The following is a 17,850-nucleotide window of genomic DNA, read 5'->3' as shown; positions in this document are numbered from 1 at the left end:
TCTCACGTTCTCACCCGGGGACTGAGCTTTAGAAACCGACCCTCGTGGACGCCGCGAGACAGCGGCGAGGGATGGGAAGCAAGGAGGTGGCTGCGGGCCGGGGACCAGGCAGTGTGTTTGGGGGCGTGCGCGTCTGGCAGCTCCGGGATCCTGGAGCATCCGCCGCGCAAGTCCGGGCGCCGCGAGGGCGGGGCGGGGCGGGGCCATGGCGGGGCGGGGCATGTGACGCACGGCGCGGGCCAATGGGGCGCGCGCCCGGGGCCGAGCCTCCTGCGAGCCTTCGCGGCGCCCGCTGCGTCACGTGAGCGGCTGGGAGTGAGCGCCCAGTGAGCTGCGGGCGGGCTAGTGCTCCGCCGCAGCGACCCGCGGGCCGGCGGGCGAGCGAGCCACCGCAGGACCCGCGGCTCGGCCCCCGGCCGCGGTCGGACGGAGAGCCGAGCCGCCGCCCCCAGCCCAGCCCGCCCGGCCGCAGGACCGCCGGGGCCTGGCCGCCGGTCGGGCGTGCGCCAAGTTCAGGTGGGAGAGGCGCGGCGGGGCCGGCCGGCCGCGTGGACGCGGCCCCGGGTGATCTGAGGGCTGGCCGGCCTCGGGGCGCGTGGCCGTGCGCCCGCGCAGCTCTCGGAGGCACGGCGCGAGTGCCAGAGGAATGTCGGAGGAGCGGGTGGGCCCCCGCGGAGGTGGGCAGGGGTCGGACTAGCCTGAGGGAGGTGACCCCCCCCCCCCCAACAGCCCCGGTCGCCCACCAGCACTTTGCTGAGGCCCGCGCCGCCGCCTCGGTGCCTGGCCGGGCGATTCCATGGCGCGCCTTGCGGGCCGGCCCTCCCATATGGTGGGCACCAGCGCGGCCTGGTGAGAGGAGGGGACGAGCGGACGCGCTGGCCAGCCCACGGTTGGGGGCGGTGGGGCTGGAGACCGAGGGGTTACTGTAGGTCACCGCAGCAGTGTCGGGGGCAAGGAGGGGCGCGGGACGAAGGCATGGTGCCCAGCGGGCAGCGGTCCAGGATTCTAGAAGGGGTCTGAGCCGGCTCTCTTCATTTCCCACGCACGTTTTCCCGCACCCGCCGGCACCCACGGCGGCTCCACGCGCGAGCACTTCGCGGACAGCCTCCCGTACAGCCACAGAGGCTGCCGCGCACCACGCCCCGCACACGCAGTCACACGACAGGAACTCACACCCCTTCACGCACACCCGCACCGTTCACGCGTCTCACTCCCCGCTGAGTGCGGGTCCCCTCAGACCGAACATTGCCAAAGCCATGGCCTGGCTGAGGGATGGCGGCGGCGGGGCAGAGAGGCCGTCCCCGTCCCATATGGTGGTCCGGTTCACTCTTCCCTCCCCGCCTTGGTGTTACTCATGGAACCCCCTCTCACGGAGGGCACAGAGGGGCTGTTTTCTCCCACGGCCCTCGGAGGTGACAAAATCACCAAATATCTGAGCGCCTCAAATCTCCTTCCCCCTCCCCCCCAGGACCAGGTGGCCCCTGGGGAGACCCTGCCGCCCTGCAGGTGTGAGGACGCCCGGACTCTGCGACTTTGGGGCCTGCGGGCAGCTCAGGGACCGGGACTCTTATTTTGAAGGACGGCCCCCTTCGCCACCCCGGTGATTTGCACGCTGACCCAATGGCAAGCCCTTGGCCGGCTCTGGGCTTGTTATCAATTACATGTTGTTCCTGCAGCCGCTGTGTCCCCGGGAGGATAAACAGCAGGCCTGGCCGGGCCAGGGGAGGGGGCGGAGTCCGGCGGCCAGCCGGGGACTGTGCCCGGAACAGCGTGTCCCCTCCCCCTGCACGCAGCCTGCGCCTCTGGCCGCCCCACGTGCTGCTGTGTTTTAGGGGCCGAGCCAGCTCCAGCCCTACAGTGTCCTCTCTTTAATGCTGGTGCCCTGGGCCATCCCAGAGCCCTTTCTGGGTTCTCGGTGCCTGGGTGCCTCCCCCTTGAGGCGTTCAGCCCAGCATTAAGACTCTGTTGCCTGACCTGGGCCACCCACTCCTAGTCTCCGCCCCCTCTTCCCCCGCACCTTCCATTCACTCATTCAGCAAATTTTGCTGGGTCCTGTTTTAGACTGGGATACAGCATTGGAGTGAACAGTCAGGACAGCTGATATTCTGATGGGAAAGTAGACAGCAAAGTTCACAAACACATTACCAAGATAGTTTCCCACAGTGGAACCTGCAGTGAAGAGCATAATATAGGGTGATGTAACAGGGTGGGCCTGGAGGCCCCCACAGGGGTGACTTCTGAGCCGAGATCTAACTAAGCAGCTCCCACCTGCAGTGCTGGGGGAAGAGCCAGGGCAGTGGCTGCCGGCTGAGGCTGAAGTGAGGCGAGCATACCTGGACTAGGAGAGAGGCAGTTGGTGGTGAGGTCTGCAGAGAGTCCCGAGGGCCCAGGTGCTGGGCTGCTGCGAGGAGATAGGGCCACCTGTCCTTGGGAAGCCATTGGAGGGTGTTTCCTTCCAGCCCCCGTTCTGTACTTTTTAGATCACTTTATCTGTCAATATCTGTTTATATCTTTAAAAGGTAAGGCCTCCTTTAACCACAATACGATCATCACAGTTAAAAATATTAACAGTAATTACTTAATATCATGGGATGGCCAGGTAGTGAACATGTTTCAGGGGAGGGCTCTAAGGCCTGCTCTGGGTCCCAGGAGGGCTGGAGGCCCCTGATTCCTTAACATTGCAGTAGAAGGGCAGAGGCCGCATGTTTGCTGTGCCTGCAGGCTGACACCAATGGCTGGCACTGGCTGAGTGCTGCCGGTGTGCCAGATCGTGAGGGGAGTTCTCACAACACCTGAGGAACCAGGCGCTGTTGGAAGCACCTCCATCTCACAGACTGAGACAGACACAGAAAGCCTGTGCACCTGCCCGAGGTCACCTGGCAGACAAGTTGCAGACTCAGGAATGGAGCCCATGCTTGGAGGGTGGGAAAGGGTTGGCGGAGGCCCAGGGTGGAGTGTGGGCTCTGCTCTGCCTTGTGCCCTTCACAGTGTCTGGCACTTTCATTCCTTCCCAGCACCTGATTTGGTGAATAGGTGCATTTTAAAACACACTCCAGGTTTAAATCCTTAGCTGAGTGTTTAAACCAAAAAGCCAAATGTCTTCCTAGTAAAACTGGCCTGGGATACAGACCTTGCCTTAGTTTCCTGGAGTTCCATGAAGCTTCCTGGATAAGTTGGGAACTGAGGTCAAAGGTCCTGGGGTCCCTGAGCAGGAAGAGACTTAGAGATCTTTGAAGCATGGAACAGATGAGGAAACTGAGGTTTGGGAGGGGAAGCAAGGACTTGCTCAAGGTCATAGCTGATGATGGTATTGGCCATTGGGCAGTGTGGAGTGCCAGGTCCTGAAGGGGTCCTGGAGACAGAGGGGCTGGGTGTAGAGGTGATGCTGGGCAGCAGAGAACATCTGACTTTGGTGCAGAGCGTTCCCCTTCCCCAAGCTTGATAAACACCCAGCCCGCCCTGGTCACTGAGCAGGGACAAAGGTTCACAGAGGTGGCCCTGTCACAGCTGGACACTGTTGACTCTCCTTGGACACCAGACCTAGCATGTTCTTTGGCTTCAGAGGATGCAGCTTTCCCTTCTCTCTGTCAAGTTTCTCTGAGCCCCTCCTGGGCACCAGGGGCCAGTCCAGGCATTGGGGACGCAGCAGAGACATGGAGTGCACTGTCTCAGGGGGAGACAGGCATTAGCTGAGCTTCCCAAGGTGGTGAGTGTCCCAGATGGAGAGAGCAGTGGCAGACAGTGCAGGGGACTCCACTTCCTTATTGGCCAGGATGGGCTGGGGGGCGGTGGTTATCTCCTTTCCCACTAGATGGGTGTGAAGTCCAAGGCAGTTATGCACATGCAGGTGCTCTGGGACCCCAGTGGTTGGCTTCCACGCCATGGATTATCACCAGAGGGGCAGGGCCTTGGCCACCAGGATGCTAAAGTGTCAGGGTGCAGGTGAGAGGGTTGTGTTCAAGCCTGTGCCACTCACAGGGCAGTCAAGGCTCAGCGGGGTTTGAGGACTGGAGAGTGGAGGAGGTTTTCCCCTTTAGATGGGGAAACAGCCGTGCGGGCAGGCACTTCTTGGTCTTTGACTGTTTTGCCTGCGTGCTACACTTGCCCAGGTAAAATGCAGGCGGCCTAGTTAAATTTGAATCTCAGGTGAAATAATTTTTAAATATAAGTGTGTCCTATCCAATATTGGGAACATACTTAAAAGTAGTTTATTTTTTAAATCTGAAATTCGAATTTAACTGTCGGCTTGTATTTTTATTTGCGTAATCTGGCAACCCTCTGGAAGCCTCAGCAACATGAGGGTCAGAGGGCAAATGGCTGTTCTACCCCCATTCTGTGACTCAACTGGCGTGATGCTGAGGTCAGGAGTCCTCAGATGTCCAGTGACTCCTATGATGTTGACGGTAGGCTGATTCGGGGTTTTGGCCCTCCTGGGGTCCAGAGAGCCTCCTCGCACATGCCCTTCTCTCATACTCACCCATACTCAGTTGTTCACAGACACATGTGCTATTTTCCAGGATAATTCTGGAAAATCTGTTTGAAACCAGAAGTGCCCCTGGTTGTGCAATGGGCTTGGAGAGGTCTCTTTTGCAAACAGGTGGTGCAATTTCAGAAAACACTCTTGCAGGCACAGCTCTCCTGGGGGATGGAAGCAGGATCCAGGCATTTGGCAATGGGAGGCTGTGGGCAGGCAGCTGAGGGTGGGGTCAGAGGGCCGAGAGGTGGCAGGTGAGCACTGTCCTTCTGACCAGGCCTCCTGTGTTCCTTCCCTGCAGCTGCCACCGGCACGGCCAGGCCAGCATGGTGGACCACTTACTTCCAGTGGACGAGAACTTCTCGTCGCCAAAATGCCCAGTTGGGTATCTGGGTGATAGGCTGGTTGGCCGGCGGGCATATCACATGCTGCCCTCACCCGTCTCTGAAGATGACAGCGATGCCTCCAGCCCCTGCTCCTGTTCCAGTCCCGACTCTCAAGCCCTTTGCTCCTGCTATGGTGGAGGCCCGGGCACCGAGAGCCAGGACAGCATCTTGGACTTCCTACTGTCCCAGGCCACACTGGGCAGTGGCGGGGGCAGCGGCAGTAGCATTGGGGCCAGCAGTGGCCCCATGGCCTGGGGGCCCTGGCGAAGGGGAGCGACCCCTGTGAAGGGGGAGCATTTCTGCTTCCCCGAGTTTCCTTTGGGTGACCCTGATGACGTCCCACGGCCCTTCCAGCCTACCCTGGAGGAGATTGAAGAGTTTCTGGAGGAGAACATGGAGCCGGGAGTCAAGGAGGCCCCCGAGGGCAACAGCAAGGACTTGGATGCCTGCAGCCAGCTCTCAGCTGGGCCACACAGGAGCCACCTCCATCCTGGGTCCAGCGGGAGAGAGCGCTGTTCTCCTCCACCAGGTGGTGCCAGTGCAGGAGGTGTCCAGGGCCCAGGTGGGGGCCCCACGCCCGATGGCCCCATCCCAGTGCTGCTGCAGATCCAGCCCGTGCCTGTGAAGCAGGAATCGGGCACGGGGCCTGCCTCCCCTGGGCAAGCCCCGGAGAATGTCAAGGTTGCCCAACTCCTGGTCAACATCCAGGGGCAGACCTTCGCACTCGTGCCCCAGGTGGTGCCCTCCTCCAACTTGAACCTGCCCTCCAAGTTTGTGCGCATTGCCCCTGTGCCCATCGCCGCCAAGCCTGTTGGATCAGGACCCCTGGGGCCTGGCCCTGCCGGTCTCCTCATGGGCCAGAAGTTCCCCAAGAACCCAGCCGCAGAACTCATCAAAATGCACAAATGTACTTTCCCCGGCTGCAGCAAGATGTACACCAAAAGCAGCCACCTCAAGGCCCACCTGCGCCGGCACACGGGTGAGAAGCCCTTCGCCTGCACCTGGCCAGGCTGCGGCTGGAGGTCAGTATAGTGGGTGACAGGTCTGGGCGGTGAGCACAGCCACTCATGTCTGCTTACTTGGGTGTGCAGCAGGGCAGTTTTCCACCATTAACAGAAGGCGGATGAGGAAGGGGAGGGAGGGGCAGGCGAGTGCAGGCCCAGAGCTGGCACAGTTGCCTGGAGGCTTCCTTGGTCCTTCTGGTTCCTGAAGCCAGAAGCCAACTGGGCTCCAGTTTCCTGATGGCCAGGTAAGGCTTTGCTGGCCTGTGCTGCCTGCTGGGTCTCCCCATCCAGTCTGACAAGGGTGGGGATTGAGGGGCTGGTGAGGAAGGATGAGTGCGGTCTAGGGGCCAGGCAGCAGCTCCCTTTGGGCCCACAGCCCCACAGGGTAAGTACCACCATCCCAACTTACATCATAGGACACCAGGGCTCCGACTGGCCAGGTACTTGCCCAAGGTCACTCTGCTTTGTGAATGGGATTTGAACCCCGGGGTCGGATTTGAGAGGTCACATCCTGAAAATGCTGCTTCCTCAACCAGTGGGACTAGCTTCATTCACCGATGTCTCTAGACATGTGGGCTGGGCCTAGCCCGTGCTTCCTCTCTGGGGACATGGAAGCGTGTTTGGGAGGCTGCAAAGGCCAACCGAGAGGGAGGCTAGGCCAGCTGGCAGTGCTGTCACAGGTGGCAGAACCCAGGCTGTCTGATCTGCATGGCAGTGGGGAAATCAGGCCTCAAATGATAACTGGCAGTGTCCCAACCATGGTTACCCAGCACCCGTCCCTGAGCACCGGGTGCTGCTCAACCTCCTTGGGAGGGGTGTCCACCTTTTCCTGAAATGTAGGCTGCTTGCCAAGAGCTTATGTGCTCCGAGGTGCCAGAGCCAGCCCTCTGCATTTCCAGATGCCCATCCCAAAGGAATCTCTGTCCTGCCTTGGGGGCGCTGTATGCTGTTGGCACATTCCCCATTTTTGCTGCTGTGGCTGCTGCTGTGTGTGTGAGATGGGGCATGCTCATCTGTGTACCTGGGGATGTATACAGGCCTGGGCCTCGCCAGCGGGTGTGTGGCTGTGTGTATGCATGTCCACATGTGTATGCATCTTGCTTTCTTTGTGTCTGTGCCATGTGACCATATGTGTTTGCACACATACACGTCTTAGGTGTTTGTGCACCATGTGTGCCTGCCTGTGTGTGTGTGTTATGTGTGGGTGCAGCGCCCAGGGAGCAGTTTGCAGCTTTTGTTTTCTTGACCATACTCTGGTTCTGAGAGCTCTTGAGAGTTGTCTGGGGCAGAGGTCCTGGCCGGTGAGGCTGAGCCGTGGCCGGGGAGCTGTGAGTGGGATGTATGTTGTGGCACTGGTGCCGCCTTTCCATTGAGTGCCAATCTGGCCAGAGAAGGGACTTTTCCCGAACAGTGTCTAGGTTTATGGAGGCCCCTCCTGAGTGAGGACCTCACTCTGTCCTGTCTCCCACCCCATTCAGACAGACCGGAGAGGCTGCTGCGAGAGCCCACCCTGGGGCCTCACAAGGTCTCCATCCTGGAGTCCCCACCTCTCTGAGCTTTGTACCTAGGCCTGCCAAGTGGGTGCAGGGCTGACAGGCTACTTGTGAGAGGACACAGTAGCAGTTACACTGTGTGGGAGGTCAGAGGAGCCGAGAGAAGGGCCAGGAGTGCTCTTGATTGAAGCAGGAAACTTGTGCAGGGAAGGCGAGGGCATGGGAGTGTGGGGGCAGTGGTCTTGAGCCTACACCTGGGTCAGCCACCAACTTGCCATGTGCCTTTGGGGTGGTCCTCCTCCGAACCTCAGTTTCCTGTCTGCAGAGTAGAGGGCTAGCCCTTTGCAGCCCATGGCAGGCATGCAGGGCTCCGCAGCGGCCTTCTTGTTGTTGGTACATCACAAGGATACAAACTCATACAAGGCAGTTTCTGAGGAGGAACCCTGAAGGTATTCTCTCCAGCCCCCAAGAGGGCGGTGCCTATTGTGGAGGTGCCCCCTACTCCCAGGGGCCCTGCATGCACTCTCCTCTTGGTGGGGGCAGGCAGGGGCTGCAGAGAGGAAGGGAAGCCTCCCGCCAAGCACCAGTCTGGACTCCCTAGTCGGGCTCAGCTTTCAGCGCTGTCTCCTGGCCATAGTCGACCATTGGCAAGTGGCTCCTCTAGTCGTGGTGAGGCTGGATAGGGTGGTGGGGAGGGCAGGTGTGGTTCTCATCCAAGACCAGCCTTCTTCCTGGATATCTTAGAGCCAGAGAGCTGATAGGCCCCTCAGCCCAGAGTGTATCTCAGTGAGGCAGATCTTAGTTCTCTATACAGTGGCCTCAGGAGGTAATGAGGTACATGAGAGAGTGGGGACTTGTGGAGGGGATTCAGCTCTGACACATCTGAGCCCTGGCACTGGTTGTGCTGCCCAGGACCCACTTGGCAGGAGAAGGCGTGATGGTTGCCTGGCCCAGTGAGATCACAGTGGCACTGCCCCCAGGAGCTGTCCCTGCTGCCAGCCATGCCCTGGGCTTCCTGAGGGCTCCTCCAGCTTCCCCCAGGGTCCCCTGGAGTCGGTCTGGCCCTCAGGGGGTAACTCATGGCAGAGGCGCTGTTCAGCTGGGAGCTAAGGGCACCGGCCTCTAGGGACGGCTGCTTTTCTGAGGATGCGGGGAGTCCTCAGTTGGCTTTCAGGGATCTTGCCTTAGTTTCCTGGAGCTCCATGAAGCTTGGGATCTGCCCTGTCTGCTTGTGTCTCTTAATATGGTGATAGTCTTCAACTGAGAGGGAGCCCTTGCAGCTCCTTGCAGCAGTCAGGAGGGAGGATGGACCCTGCTTTGGGATAGCTGGGTCTGGACAGGACTGGAGGAGTAACGATGATGATGGTGAGATGGCATATTTACTGACCACTCACTGTATGCTGGGCACTAATCTTAAGTTTCTCAGAGCTGGAATCCCTTCTGTCCACTATTGTAACTTGCATACTTCCTGCCATGGGGAGCTCATTACCTTCTGAGGCCTTTAAGTGTACTTTGCTATGCTTCAGTTTCTATTCAAGCTTCTCATTCTGGCCCATAGACACACACAATGTGCTTGCCTGTCTCTTCCCCTTACTGAGTAGGATCCAGCCACGCTGGCCTCCCCACTGTTGCTCAGGCTCCTGCTCTCACGTGGGCATCAGCCCTCTCTGTGCCCTCTCGAATGACCCCTGCCCTTGAGGCCGTAGTGACAGCTTAAGGTTTTCGCATTAGCTCATCAGGTCCTTGTAACTGTCTGGTAAAGTGTAGGCCCCAATCTTCATTTCACAAAGAGGGAAACTGAGGCACAGACTGCTTACATCACATGCCCGCAGGGACATAGCTAGTGAGTGTGAATCTGGGTTGCATGCCTAAGCCCGAGCAGAGCCCTGCTCTGGCCGCCCAGCAGTTCCAGCTGGTATCAGAGTTGCCGTGTGTGCCTCCACTCTCCTACCAAGAGGTCGGCCCAAAAGGCATTATGCTTCTGGGCTATGGGAAAAGAGCTAACAACCACAATCGAGATAATAACCAGGGCCTGTAATGCATACCTGGCACTGCTCTGAGCAAAATTCACATATATTAATTTATGTAATTCTCGAAATTAGTAGGCATCAGCATGTTATCCCTGTTTCACAGAGGAGATAATTAAAGCACAGAAGAGTTAGGTAAATTCTCCAGTCAGACAGCCAGTAAGCCACAGAGCCAGGAGTTCAACTGAGGCTGTCTGCCCAGACTCAGAGACCTCCCTCTGCACCCCTGTGTTGGGTGCTAACTCTGGTGTTGGGGACCTCCACCTCCATCTGCAGCTTAGCCTGGTCTTTGGGGTGGCAGCTCTGCACTTTCACCTACTCCCCGTGTGGGAGCTCTCCACTCCCAGGACTCGTCTCTTCTTCCTGGTGGCCCTGATGAATGGGATGCTCTTCCTGCCCCAGGCTGGCTCTGGCCTCGTACCGTGTCCTGTGCTCGGAGAACAAGCGAGGGCCCCTCAGCCCCCTTGTCCCTCTGTGTAATGGACGGTGCCCTCCCTCCACTGCTGAGGTCGGCACCTGCCCAGGTACTCAGCCCACTTCCTTCTGCTTTTGGTCCTGAAAGTATTCCCTGTCCCTTCTCTGGTGACATGATTTTGGCACCCTCAACAGGGCTGAGAGCAGGCTTTCCCTGTTCTGATCCAGCCGTCTGGGAAGTACTGCTTGCCTGCCTTCCTAGAAGTTTCCTTGCCTCACTCTCAGACATAGGCATCCTTTGTTCCTTGCAGCAGAACGTCCTGTTCCAGAATGGCCAAGCCATTCCATCCAGAAAGAATCCCTTCTGCTGCAGTGAATATGAATATGAATAACTGTCATCATCCTGCAGGGTGGGTACCTTTGTCATCCACAGTGGATGTGGGGTGGGGGGACAGAGAAGGGGAGTTGCAGGCTCCTCTTGAGCATCAGAGCCAAGAGGTGGTAGGCACAGGATTCAAACCTAGGGGTCTGGCTCCCAGCCTGCTCTCATGACCGCTGTGTGATGAGGCTTTTTCTGACCTCCTTCCCTCTGTAGGCAGAGGCCCCCGGTATGGTTGGGCAGGTTGTGAACTGCACAACTCTAGGGAGCACCATTCCCATTGCAGTTTCTGAGACTGGACCATTTGTGGTGTTGTCCTTCTGGCAGATGAGGGTTAGTGTCTCAAGGAAGGGAAGCCTTCACATAGAAGTGCTGTATGCACCAGCCCTGACATTATAGCTGCTCTAGAGAGACACTGGACCCCTGTTTACCCTCTGCCCTACAGCTCAGTGCAAATCATGGTGCTGCCCTGTCTGCAACAGGACCTCACCAGAAGCCAGGCCCAACACTCAACTCCATGCAGGTGATAAGAGCTCATGATTCTTGAATAATTGCCACGTGCTAAGCAGGGCTCTAAACTGTTACTGGTAGCCTTGTACAAACCTCACAGTCCTCAGGAATAGGTATTTTGTTCTCTCTGTGTCCGGGTAGAGAAACTGAGGCTCAGGGAGCTTGGTGACTTTCCTAGGTTGCCTGGTTGGTAAGTGGCAGAGCTTACTGCCTACAAGGGCTGCATCTTACCCACTGGGTTCCCGTGTCCCCCACTGTAGTCCCCAGGGCTCTCTGTTGGCTGCTGTTTGGGAGAATGTGGCATGCAGGGGTGAGGCAGGGGTCTTCTGAGGGCTTGGTTCCCCGGGAAAGTCCTCTGAGGTGCAAGGACCCTGTGGCAGCAGGGAGGGAGTTCAGGTGAGGACAGCATGTTGTCCAGCTTGGTTCTCTCATCTGCCTGTCCTTCCCAGGGTGTCACCATGACCAGAGAGCTGCATTGCCCCACGTCACCACCTGTGGTCTCTGAGATGAGTCTTGGAAGGTGGGCAGGAATGCCAAAGTCTTCACTGGATGAGTGAAGAAATTGAGGCCCAGAAAGGACCATTCAGGGCACCCAGTGGGGTGGGAACTGTCAAGGCAGGAACCTGAGACTCTGTCCCCTGGACTGTGTGACTTGGCCTCTTTAAACCCTTGCCATGGTCTTGCCAGTCCAATGGGGCTGGCTCATCCTGGCTCCCTGGCCAGTGAGATGCTGGGTGACCCCAGGGCTGCAGTCTGGGAGGTGTGGCACTCTGTGTCTGCAGCCGGCTTTCTGCCTGCCCCTGCCCTGGGCCAGCTCCTCTGCTCAGAAGCTGTGTGCCCAGCTGCAGCTGGGGGCAAGTGTTCTGCCCAGGAGCACAGGTGTCAACTTTGACTGCCAGGGCACATTTATCCCATTTCGTCACTGGCACAGGGCCTTGTGACACATACCACCCAGCCAGGCCTGTGGAGGAGGCTGGGGGGCTCTGCTGACTGGGAGTTCAGGTCATCTGCCATCGCTAGGGCAGGGGGCTGTGTCAAGACCTTTGCTCCAACCTCAAGGGCTCTGTCTTGTCAGTGACCCTGGATCAGGCCCTCAGCACCCCGAGCTTTAGTTTCCTCCTCTGACAGGCAGGGCAGTTGGGCTTCACCTAGTCTGGAGATGTGCTGAGAGTGCTGCCCTGTGCCTGGTACCACCACCACTCTGTGATGTGGGTTGGAGTGCCTGTCTCCTCCTGCAGGCCCTCCTGCCACCCCCTGTGCCTTGTCCAGAGCATGTTCTGCTGGGTCCTTCTACTCCTCCACCCACAGGGTCAGGGCACCAGGGTATCACCAACCCTTACCAATCACTGGTTGGGAACTGCTATTCGGGGCATCGCCTTTCGCTGGGTGGCCCTGGTCCACAAAGGGGTGTTGGGCCTGGTGTCCCTGTGTGTGTGTGTGCGTGAGTACATGGGGGCATGAATTTGTGCCTCTGTGTGTGTGCGTGTGTGTGGGCACATACTCATTCGTGTATGTTTGTGTGCCTGTATTTGTCCGTATGTGTGTGCACGCGTGCACATGCTTTGGGACTGCTCCTTGACAGTGTCTGCCCCCCTGGGGCTGCTTGCTGTGCCTACTCTTGCATTGAAATGCACCTCCTTAGCACCTACCATATACCAGGCATTGAGCTGGTCATGGGAAGACCACAGGGAACCAGACAGACATATCCTTTGTCATGGAGCTGACGGTCTAGTGGGACAGACTGACAGTCATCAAAAAGTTAAAGATAATTTAAAATCAAAACAACAGCAAGAGTGAGGAGAGAGAGGTGTGTAATGCCACGGGAGCTTAGAATTGGATGCAGTCCTGGAGGGATTTCCTGAGGAAGTGACATTCGAACTGAGCTCTAAGGAATGGATAGGAGAGAGCACAGAGGGGGAGGAAAGAACATTCTAGAAAGAGGGAATAGTATGTGCAAATGGCCTGTGGCAAGAAGAACCAAGGAAAGGTCAATGCAGGTGGAGCACAGGGGGGATAGTGTGTCGTGGGAGGGGTAGGTGGGATGGGAGGGTCCTGCTGCCAAGCCAGGGGTGGAGAGAACCTCAAATCCCTGAGATCGGTGGCAAGCAGTCCAGGCCCTCGATGAAGCCTGGGCTCTTGACTGTCACATGAATGCCTGCTCCCAGGCCACCGGGCCAAGAAAGGGAAATGTCGGGAGCCACCTGAACTCCCAGATGCACTTTGCAGGGCCAATCTTTATTTGGACCTGCCTTAGAGGGCCCAGCTTCCAGCACAGCTGGTTCCAGGAGTGGGTGGGCTCAAGTCTGAGGACCCCTCTCCCTGTGCTGCACAGGAAGTCTGCTTCCTCCTCCCAGGCCTCAGTTTCCCCTCCAGATGGGCTGTCCTGTACAGACCTTCACAGATGCCCCTGTGGAGTTCTGGTCCAGTGGGGTAGATGAGGCCAGGGTGGTGAGAGGCAGCCAGCATCAGGGCCTGAGCGACTGAGTGCACCTGTGGTCTCAGAGACTCCTGCACACTGGGTTGGCTGTGGGAGGAAAGCCCTGGGCCCTGGGAGCATTGGGGTCCTTTCCTGTTGGGAGCTTTTACCAGCTGCTCTGGCAGTTCCCAACAGAGAATGCCCACTGTGCCAGCATGAGCCTTTACTGTAGTTCTTTCTATCTTGGAGCGGTAGCAGGGGCAGCTTGGGACAGTGGCTCATGCCTTTAATCCCAGCACTTTGGGAAGTTGAAGTAGCCTTATCGCATGAGCCCAGGCGTTTGAGACCAGCCTGGGCAATATAGGGAGGCCTGGTGTCTAAAAAAAAATACAAAAATTATCTGGGTGTGGTGGGCACACCCATAATCCTAGCTACTCTGGAGGCTGAAGAGGATTGATTGAACCCGGGAGGCTGCAGTGAGCCATGATCGCGCCACTGCACTCCAGCCTGGGTGACTGAGGGAGACCCTATCTCAAAAAAAGAAAAAAAATAATTGATATTTTGAGAACTGGTATAGCCTTATCGACGCAGATGGGGGACCCTCTTCTAATTCTGTAGAGGCTGCAGGTCTGTGCAGCCACCCTTTGGGTGAGTGCCAGGTGCGCGCCTCGCATCCCCGCATCTTTGTGGGGTCGGGGCAGGCAGGGCCAGGCCTCGCTCACCGCGCCATGTCCCGCAGGTTCTCGCGCTCTGACGAGCTGTCGCGGCACAGGCGCTCACACTCGGGCGTGAAGCCGTACCAGTGTCCTGTGTGCGAGAAGAAGTTCGCGCGGAGCGACCACCTCTCCAAGCACATCAAGGTGCACCGCTTCCCGCGGAGCAGCCGCTCCGTGCGCTCCGTGAACTGAAAGCGCCCCGAACCCCCGCCTGTCCTTCACCCCAGATCCCCACCCCAGCCCCATTTTTTTAAGCAATAATTTATTTGCCTCCTCCAGAGGGACATGACAATGTTACCAGCCCACCTTCTAAAGCCTGGGAAGTGTGAACCCAGGGCCCGCCAACCGCTGCCTTTCTCGGGAGTACTTAGAGCCTCGAACCCGCGCCCCTGGGGGCTGGGCCCCCGGTGCCTGGGGCTGGAGGCAGGCCTTCGTGCCTTCGTGCCTTCGTGCCTTCCCGCGGTGGCCAGGCCTCTGCTGCAGCCGCTGGTTGCAGGCAGAGTTTTGGGGACCTGGCCCTTCTCCCACTGGGCTCCCCCGACCTCGGCCAAGGCCAGAACTTTAGTGCTCGGTGAAGATGAAATGTGCAGTTTTGAAATGTTGGGTTCCCAGAGAGAGTCATGCTGGGGGAGAAGGAAGTAGGCCAGAAGTCCAGGGCTGCACTGTGGTGTGAGGGTGGCTTGGCTTTGTCTAAGATGCCTGCTCAGCATGATCACCAGAGGGTGTGGGCAGGGCTCTGGGGGTGGGGTGGGTGTCAGGACCGGGCCGCTGGGGCCTCATGTGGGAGAGAGGTGAAAAGTGTCCCCCACTGGGGGGTGGCAGTGCATGTGCTTGAGTTAAATGTGCAGGGCAGAAAGAGCCAGAAGCGCCTGTACCCAGGGGCTCATCCCCTCCTCCGGTTTCCCAGACAAATCCAGACACCAGCCTCTAGGGTGGCCTTGAGAGGAGAGGGCCAGGCTGTCCTGGGTGTGAGAGAACTAGATAGAGCCTCCCAACCCTGATTTAGAAATGCATTCCTTATTTTGTCTAGAAATTAATAAATGAACTAGCTTGTTTTGACAGGTTTATTTCACATCCTATGAATGTATGTAAATAAACTGTACATAGGTCCATCCACATAAAATATCTTTTAATAACATATCAACATTTGTGTAAATTTGAAATTTAAAAAAATCTATGAAGCTGGTGTACATATGTTACAATTATGTATATTTTCTTTGGTCCTTCATAAAAATATATTTACTTTGCCAATAAAAAGAAAAAGAACTCACAACTTTTGGCATTCATGTGCTGTTTTCCTGTTTTGCCGGGATGTGGAGGTGATTCTGGGGCTGAGAATCACCTATGTCTCCACCTTTGCAGAGTTCAGGGGACCCTGTTTTGTATTTGGAGGGATAGAAAGGCTCCTTGGGGTCCAACCCCGGTCCAGCGGTGTAGGGTTCCCACACAGCTCAGCTCTAGGCCAGTTGCTGAGATTCTGCTCATCTCAGCTCCCTAACCTAGAGCTCCGTAAACCCAAATCCAGCCCACATTCCGGCAGCACCTGTGGGAAGCTGCCTCAGGCCTGGCTAGTCCTGCGAGGCTCACCTACTCTGCTATTGAAGACTCTTTCTTGCACTTCCTACCTTCATCCAGTCCACCAAACCTATTATGTACCCCCTATATGCCTGCTGTGCCCTGGCAGAGTATTTACCCCCTTAGGAACGTGGCTGTGCCATTTCCTCCTGGCATGGGTAACTGTGAAAGTGTTAGGAATCCTTGGCAGGCAGAGGTGAGACTAGTAGTCCTCCATCCTCCCTAACTCCCCGACGTGCCTAGGGTCTTGGCTGTGTGGCTCCACAGTTGAGGTTGGACGCTTCCACATGTCCTGTGATGGCCAGAGCCTGGGGGAAGTGGGGACCCAAGCACAAGGAGGGGCTATGAGCCCCACAGGGAAAGGCAAGAAAATGGAGGCTGACCAGGGCCTGCTTCAGTGGCTCAGCTGGTGTGAAGCACACAGTGAGAGGGCTGCCCTGGTTCACCCACCCACATGCAGTGGGAAGCAAGAACCTTCTAGAAGGATCCCTTGCTTTATAAGAGCTGGATGCAAGTCGGGTCAAGTGTTTCTCGGTGAAACCCTTGGAGATCTGGAGGCTGGGGGCAGGGCACCCTTGGGCTCCCAGCAGAGAGATATCTGAATGTAGGGGTGTGTGTAAAGTCGTGCAGCTCAGAGGGCAGAGGCCGTTGTTCTCACCAGCAGCCTAGCACACAGCACAGCTGATAGGAGGATGGACATCCTATCCTGACTGGCCATGGTCCTGAGGAGGAGGCTGGGCCTGGTGACCTCTGTCCTTTGCCCCTGACCGGATGTACCCTCTGTGGGCAAACACACTGTAGGGAAGCAAGGCATTGATTTCCAGCCTGTTAACGTGGGCTTTCTTCATCTGTAAACAAGCAGTGCAGCCCTAGATAAGAGGGACGTCAGAGGGACAGGGAGGATTGTTGTCTGGTCAGGATGATGACATGGGAGGTGGAATAACCCCGGGAGCATATGCACCTTCTGTGCCAAGGACCGGCCGGACACACTGCTCACCTCCCCTGGGTGTGTGTTCCAACAGCCTGCTGTTGTCTTGCAGCAGGGAGTGTGTGTAGGGGGTGGTCTTAGTGGTCCTCTCAATCTGGGCTTCCAGGCTTGCACCTGAATTGTGTGTGTGTGCACACTTATGGCGCACCTCCCCGTGGTGAGTGTGCCTCCTGGGGGTCTTGGCTAAGTTGTGGGGAGCACAGCACAATGCAGGAAGCAGGGCTGCTGCGGCCACACTGCCTGTTGATCCTGGGCTCCAGCTCTTTATGTGTGTCCTAGACCTCTCTAGATGTCAGCTCCTTCACCCTGCAGAGTGGTGTGAAAGGCCCCGGGCAGCAGCGTGGTGGCACATGGTAAGTGACTCTGGATACAGAGCCCAGGATGCAGAGCCCAGCTGTGTGGCACCCCCAGAGTTCCTGCTGCAGCCCCAATGTCAGCATCGCCTTGGCCCTGGCGGGGGTTGAGAGTCTGTTGCAGGCGCCTGGCCTGGCTCCTGCCTCAGAGATCCCCATGCCACCACCTTTCTGACCCCCTGTGATTTCTGTGGCTGGAAGGGGAGTGCTGTGTTGGCCTGCAAGCTGAAAAAGCAGGTGGAGATGGGCCCTGGGCTCACCATGGTTAGGAATAGAGGTGGAAGCTGGAAGACTACAGAGCAGGAACTCCAGCAGTTATGGCGCCACCCACCCACCTGCCCCTAAGGCACGCAGAGGGGAAGGAAGTACCATTTACTGATCACTGTACTAGGTAGAGTATGAGTTAGACTACTATAACAAAGAAATCCCCAAACTTTGTGGCTTAAACAAGATAGCAGTTTATTTTCCTCTGCTTAGATGGTCTCGGAGGGAGCAGCCTGGGCTGGCACAGTGGACTGAGTGCAGGGCACTCAGCCTCTTTTGCTCCTGTTGCTCCTCCAATGCCCACCTTGGCTCCACAGGACTGGGTCAGCTGGGAGAAGCAGGCAAGGGGACGTGTTTCTGCCCTGCCCTCCTGGGATTTGCACACTCACTTCCACTCCCATCCTATTGGCCAGAACTCAGTAACTTGGCCTCATCTGCTGCCAGGGAGGCTGGAAAATGCAGTTGTCATCTGGGCAGCACGAGCACAGCTGAAATGTGGGGCACATGTTGCAGGAGAAGGCAAGGAGGTAGGAGCAGAGGGCAGCCAGGAGTTTCCATGGCAAGCTCATTGTTTTGCCCCAGCTGTGCCCACGGTGGGTCCTCTTTCCCATAAGCTGGCAGCATGGCTACGTCTGGTGGTGCCAGGTGAGTTCAGCTCTCCATGGCCTCATCCACATTCTCAGAAAGGGCATCACTGATAAGTGTGGGATCAGCAGTCAGACTTCCGGGGCAGCAGATTATTAAGAAGGGAAACTCTGTGGGAACAGAGGAGCCAAGAGGCCCTGCGCAGGAGCCAAGATGCCTTGGTTGGGAAACCAAGGCTGCAAATGACACAATCTTGACTCCTGTGG

The 17,850-nt window shown here is 57.5% G+C and overlaps 1 protein-coding gene across 1 annotated transcript; it reads left to right on the top strand.

Moving 5' to 3' along the window:
• The first annotated feature begins 305 nt into the window (after window positions 1-305).
• Window positions 306-15,092, top strand: KLF15 (Kruppel like factor 15). The gene is made up of 3 exons (XM_025376488.1): window positions 306-516; window positions 4,776-5,882; window positions 13,843-15,092. The coding sequence occupies exons 2-3, from the start codon at window positions 4,801-4,803 to the stop codon at window positions 14,009-14,011; spliced, it is 1,251 nt and encodes a 416-aa protein (XP_025232273.1). The 5' UTR covers window positions 306-516; window positions 4,776-4,800; the 3' UTR covers window positions 14,012-15,092.
• Window positions 15,093-17,850: the final 2,758 nt, after the last annotated feature.

Source organism: Theropithecus gelada, chromosome 2, assembly GCF_003255815.1.
Source record: "Theropithecus gelada isolate Dixy chromosome 2, Tgel_1.0, whole genome shotgun sequence".
NCBI lineage: Eukaryota > Metazoa > Chordata > Mammalia > Primates > Cercopithecidae > Theropithecus > Theropithecus gelada.
This window is presented reverse-complemented; position numbering and strand designations above follow the sequence as displayed.